Consider the following 18,979-nt stretch of genomic DNA (forward strand, 5'->3'; position numbering starts at 1 on the left):
GTAGAGCATATGCTTAGCATTCCTGAGACTCTGGGTTCCACACCCGGAACCGAAAGAAAAGGGAAAATATCAAAGTATTTTATTGCTCTTACTCCCCCCCTCCCTGCCCACCCCCTGCTTTTTGAAGCAGGATCTCACTATGTAGACCTCACAGGGATGTAATTTGGAGAGGTCTGCCTGTGTCTGCCTCCAGAGATTAAAGCCATGCATGCGCCACACTCATTCCCCAAAAACTCTTACTTTTGATGGTTCTGCTTAAAATTTAAATGTCCTGAAGGGGAAACCTGTAATCAAAATTTATTGTATGATATTTTTTTTTCCTTTTTGGTTTTTAAGGCAGGGTTTCTCTGCTTAACAGAGAGAGCCCTGGCTATCCTATTATCGCGTTATAGAACAGGCTGGCCTCGAACCCACAGAGATCTGTCTGCTTCTGCCTCCCCGGTGCTGGGATAAAAGACGTGTGCCACCACACCTTATGATTTTTTTTTTTTTTTTCAAATGAAACAATTTTCGTAAAGGTCCTACTAGGTACTCTGTGACTGTTTGAAGTGGTTTCCTTCCCCTTGTTGCTGGAAAGATTTTAAATTGCTAACAGAAGACATCTTCTCTTCTAGGCCAAGTTAAGCAGATTGTGTGAACAGGACAAAGCGGTCCGTGCTCTGGAGGAGAAGCTGCAGCAGCTCCACAAGGAGAAAGTAGGCGATGACTTTACTACCTACAGTTGATGTTGCTGCCTGTGCTGCTTAGGAGGACACTGGTAGCCAGAGGCTCATGAGTTAACTCGCTGATGCAGAACATTAAGTGTGGTCCTCTTTATTACAACAGTACACGCTTGAGCAAGCCTTGCTGTCGGCCAGCCAAGAGATAGAGATGAACGCAGATAACCCAGCTGCCATTCAGACGGTGGTGCTGCAGAGGGACGACCTGCAGAACGGACTGCTGAGCACCTGTCGGGAGCTCTCCAGAGCCACTGCTGTGAGTACACTGTTGTCCTAGAGGCCATCTGCATCACAGCCTGGCCTGACAGTACTAGGAGACTGAGGCAGGGTAATCACTAAGTTCAAGACTTGCCTGATAGTGGAATTCATTCAGAGTCAGCACGTACAACATAGTGAGAACTTTTCTTCAAAAGAAAGAGAGGAGTAGCCACTTGATGAGTGGAAGGGCCAGGCATGATACCATACCCTCATGACCCCAACACTCAGATCCAGCTTAGATGCCACACCCCATCTCTAAAAAAAAAAAAAAAAAAAGGAAAAAGGTCATTTAAACTAAGTAGGATGACATGTGCCCTTAATCCCATCACTCAGGAAGCAGAGGCAGACAGATGTCTGAATTTGAGGCCACCCGGGACTACATAGTGAGACTATATCTCAAAACTACAATTTTTTTTTTTTTAAAGTACTGTAAGTTTTGGTCTTTTCTCGATGCTTTTGGCTGGGCTGTCTTTAGGATTGTTATCACAAGCAATATTAAGCTAGACATAGTGTCACACCCCTGTAAGACTAACTCTAAGGAGTCTTAAGACAGAAGGCTTGCTAGAGGCTTAAGGCCAGTCTATGCTCCACAGTGAGATATTACCTCCAAAAATTAAAAAGGAAGAAATACTAGTTCCTGTTGGTATGCTTGTGTTGAGGACATAAAAACAAAGGCCTGCCCTTTCTGTGCTCGGGGTCTTCTTTACTCTTGCTTTCTGAGGCAGATGCTCACTGAAGGAAGAATTCCTGCTTCCTATGTAGTCAAATGGAATTTTTTTCTTGTCAACACTGAGGTAGAGTCACACACAAAAAAATTGTGTGTGTGTGTGGGTTTTTGAGACAGGGCTTCTCTGTCCTTAGCTGTCCTAGACTCACTTTGTAGCCTAGGCTGGCCTCAAACTCACAGCGATCCCCCTGCCTCTGCCTCCAGAGTGCTGGGATTAAAGGCGTGCGCCACCATGCACGGCTAAATTTTCTTAAGTATTTTAAATTTTATTTTTTTAGCCAGTGGTAGCACATGCCTTTATCCCAGTACTCAGGAGGCAGAGACAAGTGAATCTCTTGAGTTCAAGACTAGCTGGTCTACCAAGGAAGACCCAGGACAGCCAGGGCCACCAGAGAAACTCTGTCTTGAAAAACCTAAATAAGCCAGGCATGGTGGCTAACGCCTTTAATCCCAGCGCTCGGGAGGCAGAAGCAGGCAGATCAATAGGAGTTTGAGACCAGCCTAGTCTACAAAGTGAGTCCAGGACAGCCAAGGCTACACAGTGAAACCCTGTCTCGAAAAACCAAAAAGAAAAAACAAAAAAAGAAAAGAAAGAAGAAAAAGAAAAGGAAAGAAAAACCTAAATAAATAAATAAAATTACAGTTATTTTTAAGGATTTATTCTATTATGTTTGAATGCTCTATCTGCATTTATACCTGTCTGCCAGAAGAGGGCATCAGATCCTAGTATGGATGGTTGTGAGCCACCATGTTTGCTGGGTATTGAACTCAGGATCTTTGGAAGAACAAACAGTGCTCTTAACTTCAGAGTCATCTCTCCAGCCCCCACAGAGAGTTTCTTTATAAAAATAACTTGGGGGCAGGGGCAGGGGCAGCTAGAGAGATGGCTCAGAGGTTAAGAGCACTGGCTGCTCTTCCAATGGTCCTGAGTTCAATTCCTGGCAGCCACATGGTGGCCCACAACCATTTATAATGAGATCTGGTGCCCTCTTCTGGCAGCAAGTGTACACGCAGGCAAAACACTGTGTACTTGATAAATAAATCTTTTAAAAAAAGAAATTCTCCGAGGTAAAGGCACCTGCCTACGTATGTGGAAGTAGACACATACACACATGGTAAATGTAACTTAAAAGATAAGTTAATTTTGAAAAAATGACTCTATCTAGGCCTGTGGTAAAGCAAACCTCAGTTGGCAGAGTGCTTGCCTGGCATACAGGACACCATCATAAGAGCCACACACAGTAGCCTGAAATCCCAGAGTGATCAGAAGTTCAAGGTCATCCAACCTTTGTCTGTACAATAAGTTCAATTGAGTGGCCATCCTGGCTTACATGAAGCCTTCTTTGAAACAGGTATAATGCTAAAAATATTTAAGAATGAACTTTTTATGGGGTTTTGATATATAGTCCCAGGCCAGCTTTTAACTGACTGTGTAGCCCAACCTGGCCTGAAACTCAGGATCCCCCTGTTAGGAATACAGGTGTACCAGTGCTCACATTATGCTAAAGTTAGTTTTTTGGAACTTTATGGCCTCCCAGTGAGGGGACAACATTCTCAAAACTGGGGCTGTGTCCCCTAGAAGCCCACATGTTGCACTGCTATACCTGGGGCTCAGATCTAAGCCCATGCCACCAGGTGACTGGAATCTGATCAGTCCCTAAGTACCAAGGATGAGTTCAGTATGGTGTTGTGAACTCTGCAGCCTTCAACTGTAGCATCAGTACATTTACATAAAGGCACAAGCAAGATCTGTGTTCTATGCAGGAGGGTATGTCCTAGCAGACCAGGTTTAGAGCCAAGTGTTGTGGCACCTAAACTTTTCACTTCCCAGGGGCTAAGAGTACATATGTGGGCCACCAAGTTTTTTTTTTTCCCCTTGGGTTGGGTTTTTTTTTTTTTTTTTTTTTTTTTTTTTTTGGTTTTTTGAGACAAAGGTTCTCTGTGTAGCCTTGGCTATCCTGGACTTGTTTTGTAGACCAGGCTGGCCTCAAACTCACATCAATCTACCTGCCTCTGCCTCCCAAGCACTGGCATTAAAGGGTTAGGCCCTCACTCCCTATGACTTTGAATACTTTTCTTGTACACAATGAGATTAGACACTGCCCTGGCTCTCTGTTTTCCTTTGTGGTTCCCAGCCTCATGTCCCTGCCAGGAGCCTTCAAGGAGAGACAGAGAAACAGAGAAAGGGGGGGGGGGGGGGGAGGAAAGAGCTAGAGAGATGGCTCAGTGGTTAAGGATGTTTACTGTTGTTCCTGACATCAGTTTGGCTTCCAGCACCCAGGAAATGCAGCACCTTTTCTGACCTGTAGGCATTTACACGTAAATAATAAAACCTTTTTGAAAGAATAAATATACTTCATTATAAACCTTGCTTAAGCCGAGCGTGGTGGCTCATGCCTTTAATCCCAGCACTCGGGAGTCAGAGGCAGGCAAATCTCTGAGTTCAAGGCCAGCCTGTTCTACAAAGTGAGTCCAGGACAGCCAAGGCTACACAGAGAAACCCTGTCTTGAAAAAAACACAAAACAAAACAAAAAACTTGCTTAAAGGGGGCTGGAGAGATGGCTCAGAGGTTAAGAGCATTGACTGTTCTTCCATAGGTCCTAAATTCAATTCCCAGTAACCACATGGTGGCTCAAATAATCTATAATGTGATTTGATTCCCTCTTCTGGCCTGCAGGTGTACATGCAGGCAGAGCACTATATACATAATAAATAAATAAATAAATAAATAAATCTCAAAAACAAAACAAAACAAAAACTTGCTTAAAGGGTTACTTTGTTGTTGTTTTCAAGCAGGGTCTTATTTACCCTATGCTGGCCTCCAACTCACTTTATGGCTTTATGGCTGAGAATGATCTAATCCTCCTGCCTCGACCTCCCAAATGTGAGGATTCCAAGTGTGTGACTCTGTGCTCTAAAATTCAACAAGAATTACAATCTGAATTTTCTTTTTGTTTGTTTGTTTTTGTTTTTCTTTTTCTTTTTGTTTTTTGTTTTGTTTTATTTGGTTTGGTTTTTTTGTTTTTTTGTTTTTTTGTTTTTTTGTTTTTTTTTTTTTGGTTTTTTTTTTTTTTTTGAGACAGGGTTTCTCTGTGTAACAGCTCTGCCTGTCCTGGAACTCACTCTGTAGTCCAGGCTGGGCTCGAACTCACAGAGATCTACCTGCCTCTGCCTCCCAAGTGCTGGGATTAAAGTTATGTGCCACCACGCCCAGCCATAAATCTTTTAAAAGAAAAAAAAAATGCTTTGAAGAAAACATGAGCTGGAGAGACTGCTGAGCTATTTATTGGCGGTTAGGCAAAAAGACAACTGCTGGGCAGGGTGTGAGGATGCTGTCCATTCCTGACGAGGATTGCACCACTGCATGGCTGTCATTCTGGAGGTTCCAGAAAGACTGAAAATAGAGCTGAAGAGATAGCGTCAGTATTGGAGCTCTAGGTTCAACCCTAGCATCCAGATGGCGTGCTTCACATCTGTAACTGCAGGTCCTCATGTGCACTTACCACACACATAACTAAAAATAAAATAAATAAAAGTAGTAGATGAGCCAGCTATGAAATGAAATCAGGCAGGCTCTGAAATACCACCACGTGCTTTCTCTGGATGAACTGAGTCTTGAAAACGAGGAAACAGTAAAGGAGAGTGAGTTACAGCACTCTCTGTTGTGGTGCTGGAGATGGAGCTCAGGCAACCGCTTGCTTACCATGCTCTTGGCTTCAGTCTCCAGCACTGCCAAAAATACTTTTTATTTTGCCAGAAGCATACAATTTTCTGAAATCGTGGGAGGTTTTAAACACATTTTTATTGAAAAATAAAATAATTCATATTACATCTCATTTGCTATCCCATCCCATGCGTCTGCCCATTCCTCCCTCCCTCCTGCTTTCACCCCGTTCCCCTTCCCTATGACTGTGACTGTTGGGGACCTCCTCTCCCTGAATATGATGCTAGGGTGTTAAGTCTCTTCTTGGTAGTCTGCTATCCTTCTTCCAAGTGCCATCGGGCCTCCCCATCAAGGGGAGGTGGCCAAATATGGGGCACCAGAGTTCGTGTGAAAGTCAGTCCCCAGTCTCCACTTAACTGTGGAGAATGTTCTGTCCCTTGGCTAGATCTGGGTAGGAGTTTGATGCTCACTGCACGTATTGTCCTTGGTTGGTGCCTTAGATCGAGCAGAACCCCTGGGCCCAGATCCGCCCATCGTAGTGTTCTTCTTGTAGGTTTCTAGGACCCTCTGGATCCATCCATTTTCCTATCTCCTATATTTTTCTCACCTAGAGTCCCAATAGGATGTCCTCACCTGTATCCCACTTTCCTGGTAAGTGAGGACTTTCATGAGCCCTGCCCATCTTGGAGGTTTTAAGTACACTCATAATACCATGAAAGGGTTGGTGCCCTTTAAAATAATGAGCATTTTTACTTACAGGAGCTGGAACGAGCCTGGAGAGAGCACGACAAGTTAGAGTACAATGTGACTGTTACCAGGAACCAGATGCAGGAGCAGCTCGACTGCCTGGGGGAAGTGCAGGTAGGAAAGGCTGTCTGCGCACAGCCCACCTCAGCGGGCTCCTGCCGTCCAAACCCCACAGCCCACCTCAGCAGGCTCCTGCCGTCCAAACCCCACAGCCCACCTCAGCAGGCTCCTGCCGTCCAAACCCCACAGCCCACCTCAGCAGGCTCCTGCCGTCCAAACCCCACAGCCCACCTCAGCAGGCTCCTGCCGTCCAAACCCCACAGCCCACCTCAGCAGGCTCCTGCCGTCCAAACCCCACAGCCCACCTCAGCAGGCTCCTGCCGTCCAAACCCCACAGCCCACCTCAGCAGGCTCCTGCCGTCCAAACCCCACAGCCCACCTCAGCAGGCTCCTGCCGTCCAAACCCAAACCCCACAGCCCACCTCAGCGGGCTCCTGCCGTCCAAACCCCACAGCCCACCTCAGCGGGCTCCTGCCTTCCAAACCCCACAGCCCACCTCAGCAGGCTCCTGCCGTCCAAACCCCACAGCCCACCTCAGCAGGCTCCTGCCGTCCAAACCCCACAGCCCACCTCAGCAGACTCCTGCTGTCCAAAGCCCACAGCCTACCTCAGCAGGCTCCTGCTGTCCAAAGCCCACAGCCCGCCTCAGTGGGCTCCTGCCGTCCAAACCCCACAGCCCACCTCAGCAGGCTCCTGCCGTCCAAACCCCACAGCCCACCTCAGCGGGCTCCTGCCGTCCAAACCCCACAGCCCACCTCAGCGGGCTCCTGCCTTCCAAACCCCACAGCCCACCTCAGCAGTACACCTCCTCCAACAAGGCCATGCCACCTACTCCTTCCCAAATGTTGATTCTCTGATGACTAAGCATTCAAATATGTGAGTCTATGGGGACCATTCTCACTTCAAACTACCACCACTTAAAACACACATAAATAAAATAAAAATAAACCTTAAAACGTGGACTTTGCATTGTACAACTTTTAGGATGCCAAAAATAATTATCTATAGTTTATCTATTTAAAAAATTATACTGCATAGGTGTACAAGTGTCTGATTTTTGTAGTTAATCTCTCCTGTCTGTCAGTCATTTTCTCCTCTCTGAGCTTTGACTTGCTTTCACTTCTGAGTCCTTCCTCTCTGTTTTGTAACACCTGAGGCAGTAATAGTTCTTGGTCTTCAGGCAAATAGACCCTGAAAACAGATCTCCAACCATACAGGGTGGTAAACAGCTGCAGTCACAGATTCAGAGCTCAAGGACACGTTGGGCTATAAATGGAGTTCCAGGCCAGCCAGGGCTGCTTAATGAGGCATTGTCTCAAAAAGTACATTGAGGGGGCTGGAGAGATGGCTCGGTGGTTAACAGCACCGCCTGCTCTTCCGAAGGTCCTGAGTTCAATTCCCAGCAACCACATGGTGGCTCACAAACATCTATAATGTAATCTGATGCCCTCTTCTGGCCTGCAGGTGTACATGCAGACAGAACACTGTATACATAATAATAAATACATCAATCTTTAAAAAAAAAAAAAGTAGATTGAAGAAAGTTACATCTGCCTAGGCATCATACCTTTAATCCCAGCACAGGAACAGAGGCAGGTGGATCTCTGTGAGTTTCAGGCAAGCCAGGACAGCCAGAGCTACATAATAGAGAGATCCTTTCTTTTAAAAAAAAAAAATAAAATAAAATAAATAAATAAATAAATAAATAAATAAATAAATAAATAAAAGTCCTAGAAACAGTCTATTGTGGGGCTGGAGAAATGGCTCAGAGGTTAAGAGCACTGGCTGCTCTTCCAGGGGTCCTAAGATCAATTCCCAGCAACCACATGGGGCTCACATTATCTATAATGTAATCTAATGCCCTCTCTGGCCTGTAGGTGTACATGCAGCCAGAATACTGTACACATAATAAATAAATAAATGTTTTAAAAAACAAAACAGCCGGGCATGCTGGACATGCCTTTAATCCCAGCACTCACAAGGCAGAAGCAAACGGATCACTGTGAGTTTGAGGCCAGCCTGGTCTACAAAGTGAATCTAGGACAGCCAACGTTACACAGAGAAACCCTGTCTCGAAAAAAATAAAAAAAAATAAAAATAAAATAAAAAACAAAACAGAGCCAGGCGTGATGGCGCACGCCTTTAATTCCAGCACTCTGGAGGCAGAGGCAGGTGGATTGCTGTGAGGTTCAGGCCGGCCTAGTCTACAAAGCGACTCCAGGACAGCCAGGGCTACACAGAGAAACTCTGCCTGGAAAAAGCCAAAAAAGAAAACAAAACAAAACAACACAGTTTGTTGTTATTTAAAACTGTTGTTACGTTTATCTGTAAGTGCTGAATGTCTGGGGTTCTAGGCTACAGAATGAGACTTTTTATCTACAATAACACCGCTATCGGACTGTTGGGGAAGGATTAGTGGATGTGGCCTTGTTGGAGGAGGTGTCTTACCATAGGTGGGCTTTGAGGTTTCAAAAGCCCACAGCAGACTCAGTGACACTCTGCGTGGGGATCAGGACATAAAGCTATCACTTGTCCCTTCAACACTATGCCTGTCTGCTTGTAGCCATGATGATCAGGGCTCACCATCTGAGACTGTAAGCAAGCCTTCAGTCAAACACTTTCTTTTCATAAGAGTTGCCTTGGTCATGGAGTCTCCTCGGAGCAATAGAACAGTAATTCAGACCGTATGTGCCACATATGTGGGTACTCTTGGAGGCCAGAGGATTCCCTGGACTCGGTGATACAGGTGGTTGTGAGCTATTTAGCATGGGGTCTCTGAAAGAGCAGCAAGTATTAAGAGCTAAGCCATCCTCCCAGCCCCATGAAAAATTTATTTCCCTGCAAGGCTCATATAGTTTTAACAGAATCTTGAAACTGTGGTTTTTAACCTAAAGGCATGATACAGAATATTAAAAATAAGAATGTGCCAGAATAAAGTAAAAGTAGTTATGAGTAAATGTTTGCATTGTAAACATTTATTTACTTCTGTCAGTCAAGTGGTGGTGTGTTTTGTTTTTTATGTTCCACAGTTTAGGAAGTAGTGCAGGAGCCCTTATCCTCAGGATTTGTCCCATGCCTTTCAGTGAATCATGAAAGCACAAGTCATATCATGCCCTGTGTAATACGGGTGGAGGAGGTGGTCTTGGCATTGAGAAATACTAAGTCAGCTCTACTCCTGCAGCAGCAGCGGCACCTGGTCAAGCCACAACACAGTGGTTACTCCTTCTTAAGCCCAGCGCTGGCGGTGTGCCGAGGGCCGCCTTGTGCATACCGGACAACCCCGTGAGACTAACCCATGAAAATGCACCCGTAGGGGAGGGAGCCCGTCAAGAACGGCTGTGGCTTTCCTTCCCTCCTCAGGGGCTTGTTTTTTCGTAGTAAGGCTTGTGTTTTGTTTTTGTTTTCTTTTTTCATTTGTAGTCCCCCCCTCACAGAGTGTGTCTTCCTGGAGTCATGACTAATGGCAAAGCACACTGCAAGCGTGCACAATAATAGTACACGCACTCCCGTCAGAAATTCAGTGTTTAGCTCTTCATGCTTTCCCTGTTGTCTTGGAAGCATCATGGGCTCACGTATGTTAGCCTAAGTGTCCTGGGGGCTTAAATCTCTGTGGCTCTAAGTTTTCATTACATAATTAGTGGAATTTATGACTTTGACTTTCGTAACTTGTTGTTTAGTTCGTCATTTTCCTGTTGCTGTAATAGAAAACCCAACAAAAAGCAGCCTAAGGGACAAAGGGTTTATTCTGGCTTACAGTCCCGGAGGGACAGAGCCTGTCATGGCAGGAGTAGCTGGAGGCTGGTCTGTGCTCAGGAAGGAGTGATTGAGAACAGGGCCTCGACCGCTGTAAGTTCAAAGCTTCCACCCAGTGTGTGCTTCCTCTATGGAGGCCCCAGCCATGGAAACCAAGTGTTCAGACGCATGAGCACGTGGAGACGTTCCCTGCTCCAGCACCACAGTGACCTGTCCATCTTTACCGATAGAGTGAATCGGCAGGGATTCAACGGGCACAGATTCAAAAAGAACTGTGGAGGATTCAAGATGTCATGGAGGGGTTGAGCAAACACAAACAACAAAGAGGCTCTTCAGAAACAGGTGGGTCAGCTTTGCATGGCTGTGTCTAAATGGAAAGATATAGTCACTCTGTGCCACTGAGTGGGTACATTAATTATAAACTCAACGCAGTAATTCTGGCAGCCACAGCCACACAAAACTCTTGCTCTGTGTCTGAGAGTACAGACAGTGCCTTAGCTTTAGCCTCTCTCCTCACTTCCGAATCTTCTCAATGGAGGAAAAAAACACAAACTGAGGTGAGGGCTGGAGAGATGGCTATTCCTCCAGAGGACCTGAGTTCAAATCCTAGCACCCACATGGCAACTCACAACTATTTGACAGGCTCATATAGACATATATGCAGACAAAATATCAATGCACACAAAGGTAAATGCATCTTTTAAAAAAAAAAAACACTAAATAAGCCAGGCATGGTCATAGATGCCTGTACTCTCGGCACTCAGGAGGCAGAGGCAGGTGGATCTTTGTGAGTCCAAGGCCAGCCTGGTCTACAAAGTGAGTCCAGGACAGCCAAGGCTACACAGAGAAACCCTGTCTTGAAAAACAAACAAACAAGCCAGGCGTGGTGGCGCACACCTTTAATCCCAGCACTCGGGAGGCAGAGGCAGGCGGATTGCTGTGAGTTAGAGGTCTACAAAGGGAGTCCAGGACAGCCAAGGCTACCCAGAAAGACCCTGTCTCAAAAAAACAAAAACAAAAACAAAGAAAAAGAAAAAGAAAAAAGAAAAACAAATAAAACTTAAGTAAATTACTACACCTGTCAGGTTTAATTACAAAAATATAAAACAAAAACTGAGGTGATCCTACACCTCTTTCGCTCAATCAGCTTCCCCCCCCCCCCCACCCCATTTAAAATATCTTTATATGTTTGGAAGTTTCATGCATGCACACAGTGAATCTTGATCATACCCAGCTCCCCTGCCATCCAGCACCACCTTCGTGTCTCTCCTTGTTTCTAGACAGCGCGCCAGTTCCTGCTGCTGTTAGCATGGTGACTGAGCTTGTCTGCTTCCCACTCCCGAGTGTAGCATAAATTAACTGCTTTATCCCTTTCCGTATTGGCCTGTGCTGTTTCTGGAGTTCTCCTTGGCTACTGACTGTAAGTTGCTCTGTAACAGGCATCAATAGACATAGAACATACTTGTGAGTACCCACTGGGACCCACAGTGTGAAAAATTAGTACATTCTCCATTCTAACAGGTATGGCCAGATTACTCTCATGAAAGATTATTGTTTACACCAATAATACTTGAGGAAACCTATCTACATACCCTTTCTTTTTTCATTTTTATTTTATATGTATACATTGCTCTGCCTGCTTGTACCCCTGAAGGCCAGAAGAGAGGGCATCAGATCACATTATAGATGGTTGGGAGCCACCATGTGGTTGCTGGGAATTGAACTGAGGACCTCTGGAAGAGTAGTCAGTGCTCTTAACTGCTGAGCCATTTCTCCAGCCCCTCTTTTTTTATTTTTGAGATTTATTTTTATTTTTTATTTTATGTGTATGGGTGTTTTGCTTTCATGTTTGTCTGTGTAATGTGTTCCCACCATCGGAAGCCAGAGAGGGCACCACATCCCCGGCAACTGGAGTTACGGGCTGTTGTGAGCCTTGGAGAGTATGGAAAACCCAGCCAGTACTCTTAACCAGTGAGCCATCTCTCCAGCCCCACATACCTTTTTAAAAATTTACTATTTAGAGCCAGGTGGTGGTGGCAGTGCATGCCTTTAATCCCAGCACTTAGGAGGCAGAGGCAAGTGGAGCTCTTCAAACTCAAATCCAAGGTCAACCTGGTCTTGGAAAAAAAAGAAGAGGAAGTTGTTCTTAACATATGTAGTTATATTTTCTAATTTTCCCACTAGGTCTGGCAGGATCAAAGCCTTTCTCGGCAGTTAAGTACAAAAGTGAGGTAAGTTTGGCTTGTTTTTCTAGCTGACTTTAAATGTTGATAAGTGAAATTAAAAGTAGTTAAGTCTTCTCTGTTCCTGAAAGAAATATTTTTAGCCTGCCTGGGTGGTGCTGCATACCTTTAACTCTTTGGGAGGTTAAGGCATGAGGATGGCAAATTTGTGACCAACCTGGGCTTTATGGCAAGACTCTGTCTCAGTTAAGAAAGAAAGAAAGGCTGGGCATGGTGGTGCATGCCTTTAATCCCAGCACTTGGGAGGCAGAGACAGGTGGATCTCTGTGAGTTCGAGGCCAGCCTGGATTACAGAGCAAGATCCAGGACAGCCAGAGCTGTTACATAGGGAAACTCTGTCTCAAAAAAACAAAAACAAAGAAAGGGGAGGCAGAGGCAGGCGGATCGCTGTGAGTTCGAGGCCAGACTGGTCTACAAAGTGAGTCCAGGATGGCCAAGGCTACACAGAGAAACCCTGTCTCGGGGGAAAAAAAAAAAAAAAACGAAGGAAGGAAGGAAGAAAGAAAGAAAAAAAGGGGGGATATATTGTAAATATATTTAGGTAATTTCTTTTAATCTTGAAATGTTACTGACTTAGTAATTTGGTGACTTAGTAACTTCTAATATGATTTTTCTTCCTTAAATGCAAAAATCAAATTAGTGACTACTTTTAATCTGTTAGAACCTTAACATTATTATTGTATTTTTTTCTGGTAGTTTGAATGTTTATCATGGCTTCTTATATTTGATATATGTAGAGGGTGGTTGCTAGATAAAGTTGGCTTGGTCATGCATGCCATAGAGAAATTACAACAACAAAGAGATACTGTCAACCTAGCTAAAAAAGAAATCTGTGGCCTTGAGTTTTCTTTATAAGCCAAAAAAAGAAATTCTTTTCTTTTTTTCTCTCAAAATCATCAAAAATATATAAGAAGAAGATTTCTTTTTTAAGGTCAGCTTTTTTTTTTTCTTCTGGTTTTGCAATGAAGTACAGTAATTTCACATAGTAATCTGTCTGGGTAGGTAAAACTACCCCATACATGTAGGAGAAAGCAGAGATGGCATTTAAAGCCCCATTACTGACTATCATGCAGATTTGTTTGGTTTTTCAATGTGAGGCTTTTGGCTTGGCAGTGTCCCTTTAATCATAGTAAGGTAACTGTAAGTTACTATAGCAATGAAAACAGTTGAGACATGCTTCATCCGATCTGCTTATCTAAATAAGGTGACTGTTCTACAATCTTTAGGAAGAGGAAGTAGTCCCACCTCGGCCTCCACTTCCTCGGTCTTATGACTTTACAGAGCAGCCTCCCATAGTCCCCCCTCTGCCCAGTGATAGCAGCTCCTTGCTCTGTTATAGCAGGGGCCCCGTGCATCTGCCTGAAGAAAGGAAGATTCTTCAAGTTCAAGGATATCCAAGAAATGGATCTCACTGTGTAAGTGGCTGCAACAGCCACACAATGGTCGTATATGCCGGTTCATTTTTGAAAATTAATTTATTTCATACTCTAGCTTATTTTTTCTATAACTCCATTTTTTAGCTAGTGCTTTTTTGTTTGCATATAACATTACCCTTTGTTTTTCCAGTTTACATTTTATCATTCTCATTTTTAATATTCTCATAATTTTAATATTTCATTTCATTTTTCATAAAGTAATTACTTTGCACATTTGATCAAGCCATTGTTTAAATTTGCCACTTCAGAGTGTTAGAGGCAAATAGAATATTTAGATTAGAAAATAGGAAAATAGCAAAATGGGTGGGAGGTGGCTGTTCAGGGTAACCATGCAAGGATGTGGGTACTGACAAGGAGCAGTGTTCCCTGAGATTGGAAATGAGGGCTCCAGTGAGAAATGAAGAGTTGTCATAAGCAAGAAGAGTGAGCGACCTGGAGTCAGGCAGGTGGGCTGTGAGGTCAAGGCTAGCCTGAGCTGGAAATAGCAAGACCCTGTCTCCAAGAGAAAAACAAGAAAAAAAAATGGAGTTTAGATAATTTTGAGAATAATATTTTCACACAGGAATTTATTTTGGGATGGGCTTACTTACTCAGACTTACTAGATGGAAATTTGTTAGAGTGTATGATTATTTTTTTACCTTAGATTGACCATGTTAAAAATGTGACTTTGCCTGCCGGGCGTGGTGGCACACGCCTTTAATCCCAGCACTCGGGAGGCAGAGGCAGGTGGATCACTGTGAGTTCGAGGCCAGCCTGGTCTACAAAGTGAGTCCAGGACAGCCAAGGCTACACAGAGAAACCCTGTCTCGAAAAACCAAAAAAAAAAAAAAAAATGTGACTTTGGACCAGGTGTGGTGTCACTGAGCTGTCATCCCAGCAGTCAGGGAGGCAGATGCAGGAGAGGCAGAGGAGGGGGTAAGAAGAGAGAGAGAATATGTCTGGGAGGTCAAAAGGATCGGGAAGTCAAGGCAAGCCTAGGCTGTATGAGCCATGCCTCAAAAAAGATGGCTTTGGGTATTAAAGTGCATGTGAGGGTTAAGAGCACTGGCTGCTTTTCTAGAGGACCAGGTTTGGGTCACTGTTCTCAGCAATGCTCAACCATCTAGAAAGACAGGGCCAGGGTATCCAACACCCTAAACAGCCTCTGGGCAGCAGGTGCCTGTGCATGCATTATAAACATGCAGGCAAAACACAAAGCTTTAGAGTGTGCAGGAGGCCCTGGGTTCAATACCTACACACACAAAGGGAAAGAGGCATTGTCCCCAGGAAGTCTTAAATTGTACTAATTAATTCTAATCTTATGCCAAATGGTGGAGGCACACACCTTTGATCCCTGCACTCAGGAGAAAGAGGCAGGTGGATTACTGTGAGTTCAAGGACAGCCTGGTCCACAAAGTGAGTCCAGGACAGCCAAGGCTACACAGAGAAACCCTGTCTCAAAAAAACAAACAAAAAAAAAGGCATGTATTGTGCTATGCCAGAGTAGCTAACTGGGCTTTCAGTTTGTATCTTAAAGGCAAACTTACTTTTCAGTTGAGCCCAGGGCCATGCATGTACTAGGCAAGGTGCAGTGTACAGTGAACATGTCACTTTTGTTGTGGTAATCACATGTCTTCCATTCAAGGGTCCAGATTATAGACTGTACAAGAGCGAGCCAGAGTTAACCACAGTGGCAGAAGTCGATGAGTCTAACGGAGAAGACAAGTCAGAACCAGCTTCTGAGATGGAAGCTCCAGGTGTTAAAGGTCGGCATTTAAGTATTTTACATCTTTTATATCTTTGTTTTCAGATATTTTAGTTTTACATTTTCTCCCAGTACATATATAAATCGATAACCTCATATCTGAAATCTTAGGGGTGTCTTTGAGTTTCTCAGTTTAAGAATGTTTTAAGGTGGATGTAGTGATGCACATCTTTAATCTAGCATTTAGGAGGCAGAAGCAGGTGAATCTCTGAGTTCAAGGCCAGTCTGGTCTTCATCATGAACTCTAGGACAGACAGAGCTGTATATAGTGAGACCTTGTCTCACAAGGGGTGAGGGCTATGCTTTAAACCACACATGTTGTTATGAGTTTGTAACAAGTAGGCTTACAGAGCAAAACTGTCTCAAAAAAAATTAAGGTTCCAGAGAGCTGGGCTCAGTGGTGAGAGCACTTGTTGAGGACCTGGGTTCAATTCTCCACCTGCATGGCACCTCACACAGCCATCTGTAATTCCAGTTCTAGGGGATTCAAACTCTCCTCTAAGCTCCAAGGGCACCAGGCACATAAAATTAAATAAATAAATAAATAAATAAATAAATAAATAAATAATATGGCGGTTGGGTTGGTTTCGTTTTCCAAGACAGTGTTTCTCTGTGCAGCCTTGGCTGTTCTGGAACTCCCTCTGTAGTCCAGCTGGCCTCAAACTGCCTCTGCCTCCCAATTGCTGGGATTAAAGGCATGTGCCCCAATCCCTCAGCTAAAAAAAAAAATATGTGTGTGTGTATATATATATATGTATATATATACATATATATACACATACACACATATATATATATGTTTTTAAAGACATTGAAATAAAATAAAAAGAACCAGAAAAGTTTAGGCAAAAGACTCACCATAAAAGATGGCGTAATAGCTCCATGGTTCAGCGTGCTTCCTGTTCCTCCAGAGGAGCCGGGCTCGGTACCCAGGACCCCCAGCTACAGCTCACAGCCACCTGTACTTGCAGCTCCTAGATGGTTCCAGCATTCTCTTCTGGCTTGCAGGAGCACACACAAGTAAAAATGAACATAAATCTCCCAGAAACCACTAGCTGGTTGATAGACATCTCTGACATCATCTCCTCTCCATATTTCTCCAGGAATCTGACCGTCACAAATAACTCAACCATTCCTCCTTGCCTTGTTTGTTTTGGAGAATACCTCTCATATCCCCAGGATGGCATGTGGCACCACATTCACCTTGAATTAGGTTAACTAGTAGTGCTTAGCTAACATGCATGAGACCCGGGGGCGGGAAGTATACCCTAGTTCTTTATCAGAAACCCCCCCACTATGGTAATCTGACAGGATTTAGATGTTCTCTGCCCAGGGACAGCAATGAGCCTGGGACCCCATTCTTGGGGAAGTAGTCATGCCCGCAGTCAGTTTTTACTTTTCCTAGCTGCTGTTTAGGAGGGAGGCGCATCTCACCTGGACACATCACACAGGTGTCTCTCCTTGCCCTAGTACTGGGGCTGTGGTCCAGGACATCAGGCATGCTAGGCAGGCACTGCTCCACTCACCTGTTTCATTACCAACTTCCTGTCTCTTTTTAAATAGTGTGCATTATGACAAATCATTTTTATCTCATTTGTTTTCATGTTTTTCTGTGTATACACATGTGTACATACATGCCAAGGCACATATATGGAAGTCAGAGAAGAGCCTGGGGTGTTGATCCTCACTTTTGAAAGTCTCTTGTTTTTTGTTTGTTTGTTTTCTGCTATATGTGCTAGGCTAGTTGGCCCACGGGATTATGGGGATTCTCCTGCTTCAGCGTCTTTGTCTCTCCATAGAAGTGCTGGAATTACAAATATATGCTATGCAATCACAGTCTTTTTAAGATATTTTAAATTGTGGGGCATGGTGGTGCACGCCTTTAATCCCAGCACTCAGGAGGCAGAGGCAGGCAGATTGCTGTGAGTTCGATCTTGATCTACAAAGTAAGTCTAGGACAGCCAAGGCTACACAGAGAAACCCTGTCTTGGGGAAAAAAAGATTTTTGGGTGGAAGATTGTGGATGTGTAAATGCCATGTCGCTCTTGTGGAAGTCATAGAACAACTTGGTGTAATCAGTTCGTTCCTTCAACTTTTATGCGGGTTCCAAGGACTAAACTCAGGCCATCAGGCTTGCATGGCAAGTACTTTTATCCGCGGAGCATCCATCCTCCTACCTGCTGTTCCTTCTTTTCAGACGGGGTGGCCTGGAATGCAAAGGGAGCTGCCAGGGAGTGGCACCTCCTCTTTCTACTGCTGCAGGCATTTCCTGTGCAGCAGGGAGAGTCATGTTTTTTTGTGCATACCGCAACCTTTACTGCTGTGAGATTACTGTTTGTTAGATAAGGACGCAGCAGACTGCAGAGAGTTGTAGTTCACTGGAGACAGGTGTGGAGAGATGTTTCTGGTAATCAGGTCCTTTCATGCCCCTCTGGTGGATATAGCAATAGCAACAGCCTGCAGCACAGAGGGCATTCCTGGCAGCTGGAGACAGGGTTTGCAGTCAGTGGGGTGCTGGGCGGCTGTCTGGTCCTCCACACAGGCTTCCCTGGCAGCCTGAGGAAGGTGCTGGAGTATGGAAGGCAAGGCTGATGCTTGCTGCCTGGGCAGCACCTGATGCAGAGTTGGTTTTCACACTTACAATGACAGGCACACTATAGAGTTTGTCATAAAGTGACTTACTTTTGTCTTGAGTGCCCTCACTGTCCTGCTAGCCTCTTGGTCTCATCTTCTCTTGCTCCATGCTCCTCCCCCTCAGTACTGTTTCACCTTTCCTGACCCCTGGAATGAGCTCAGATTCATGGACACCAGGGTCCAGGCCAACCAGGGCTTCATTTTTTTTTTTTTAATGTTAAAATGAATTACAAAGTTTTGGTTTTGTTTGTTTGTTGTTTGGGGGTTTTTTGTTTTTGTTTTTTTGTTTGGTTTTATTTTGGTTTTTGGGTTTTGGGGTTTTTTTGCTTTGGCAGTTCTGGGTCTCAGACCTCACATGTTCTAGACAGGCACTTTAACGCTGAGCTATATCCCCATTTGTGTGTGTGTGTGTATGTGAGTACAGGCACCCACAGAGCCTAAAGGAGTCAGATTCCCCTGAAGCTGCCATTATACGTCGTTGGCTGACCTCAAATTCATAGAGATCCGCCTGTCTCTGTTTCCCGAGTGCTGGGTTTAAGGTGTGTGCCACTACTGCCTGGCTTGAAGCATGAGTTCTTAACCACTGTTCTATCTTGATACTGAATTATTCCACTGACATTTCTGACATAAACCCCAGTTATAGCCCTATTAGCACAACAGCTCTCACTCCCACATTAAGAGTAGTTTATTCTGGACTACATATGTGTGACCATGGCTTGGGCGCATACGCGCGCGCGCGCGCGCGCACACACACACACACACACACACACACACACACACACACACACACACAAATACAAATGTAACAAACAAATAGCCAGGCGGTGGTGGCGCACACCTTTAATCCCAGCACTCAGGAGGCAGAGTCAGGAGGATCCCTGTGAGTTTGAGGCCAGCCTGGTCTACAAAGTGAGTTCAGGACAAGGCTATACAGAGAAACCCTGTCTTGAAAAAAATTAAATTTAATTTTTAAAATATATATATGAACGAAA

At 44.6% G+C, this 18,979-nt stretch overlaps 1 protein-coding gene across 1 annotated transcript in view; it reads left to right on the forward strand.

Moving 5' to 3' along the window:
* The window catches only part of Plekha5 (pleckstrin homology domain containing A5), a 189,605-nt gene that overhangs the window by 151,355 nt on the left and 19,271 nt on the right, over positions 1 to 18,979 (forward strand). The window contains exons 19-25 of the mRNA XM_051155526.1: positions 615 to 695; positions 826 to 975; positions 6,129 to 6,230; positions 10,160 to 10,271; positions 12,114 to 12,160; positions 13,399 to 13,587; positions 15,234 to 15,354. Coding sequence (XP_051011483.1) covers positions 615 to 695; positions 826 to 975; positions 6,129 to 6,230; positions 10,160 to 10,271; positions 12,114 to 12,160; positions 13,399 to 13,587; positions 15,234 to 15,354 — 802 coding nt within the window. The remainder of the gene's footprint in view (positions 1 to 614; positions 696 to 825; positions 976 to 6,128; positions 6,231 to 10,159; positions 10,272 to 12,113; positions 12,161 to 13,398; positions 13,588 to 15,233; positions 15,355 to 18,979) is intronic.

Source organism: Acomys russatus, chromosome 13 (assembly GCF_903995435.1).
Source record: "Acomys russatus chromosome 13, mAcoRus1.1, whole genome shotgun sequence".
In the NCBI taxonomy this organism is placed as follows: Eukaryota; Metazoa; Chordata; class Mammalia; order Rodentia; family Muridae; genus Acomys; species Acomys russatus.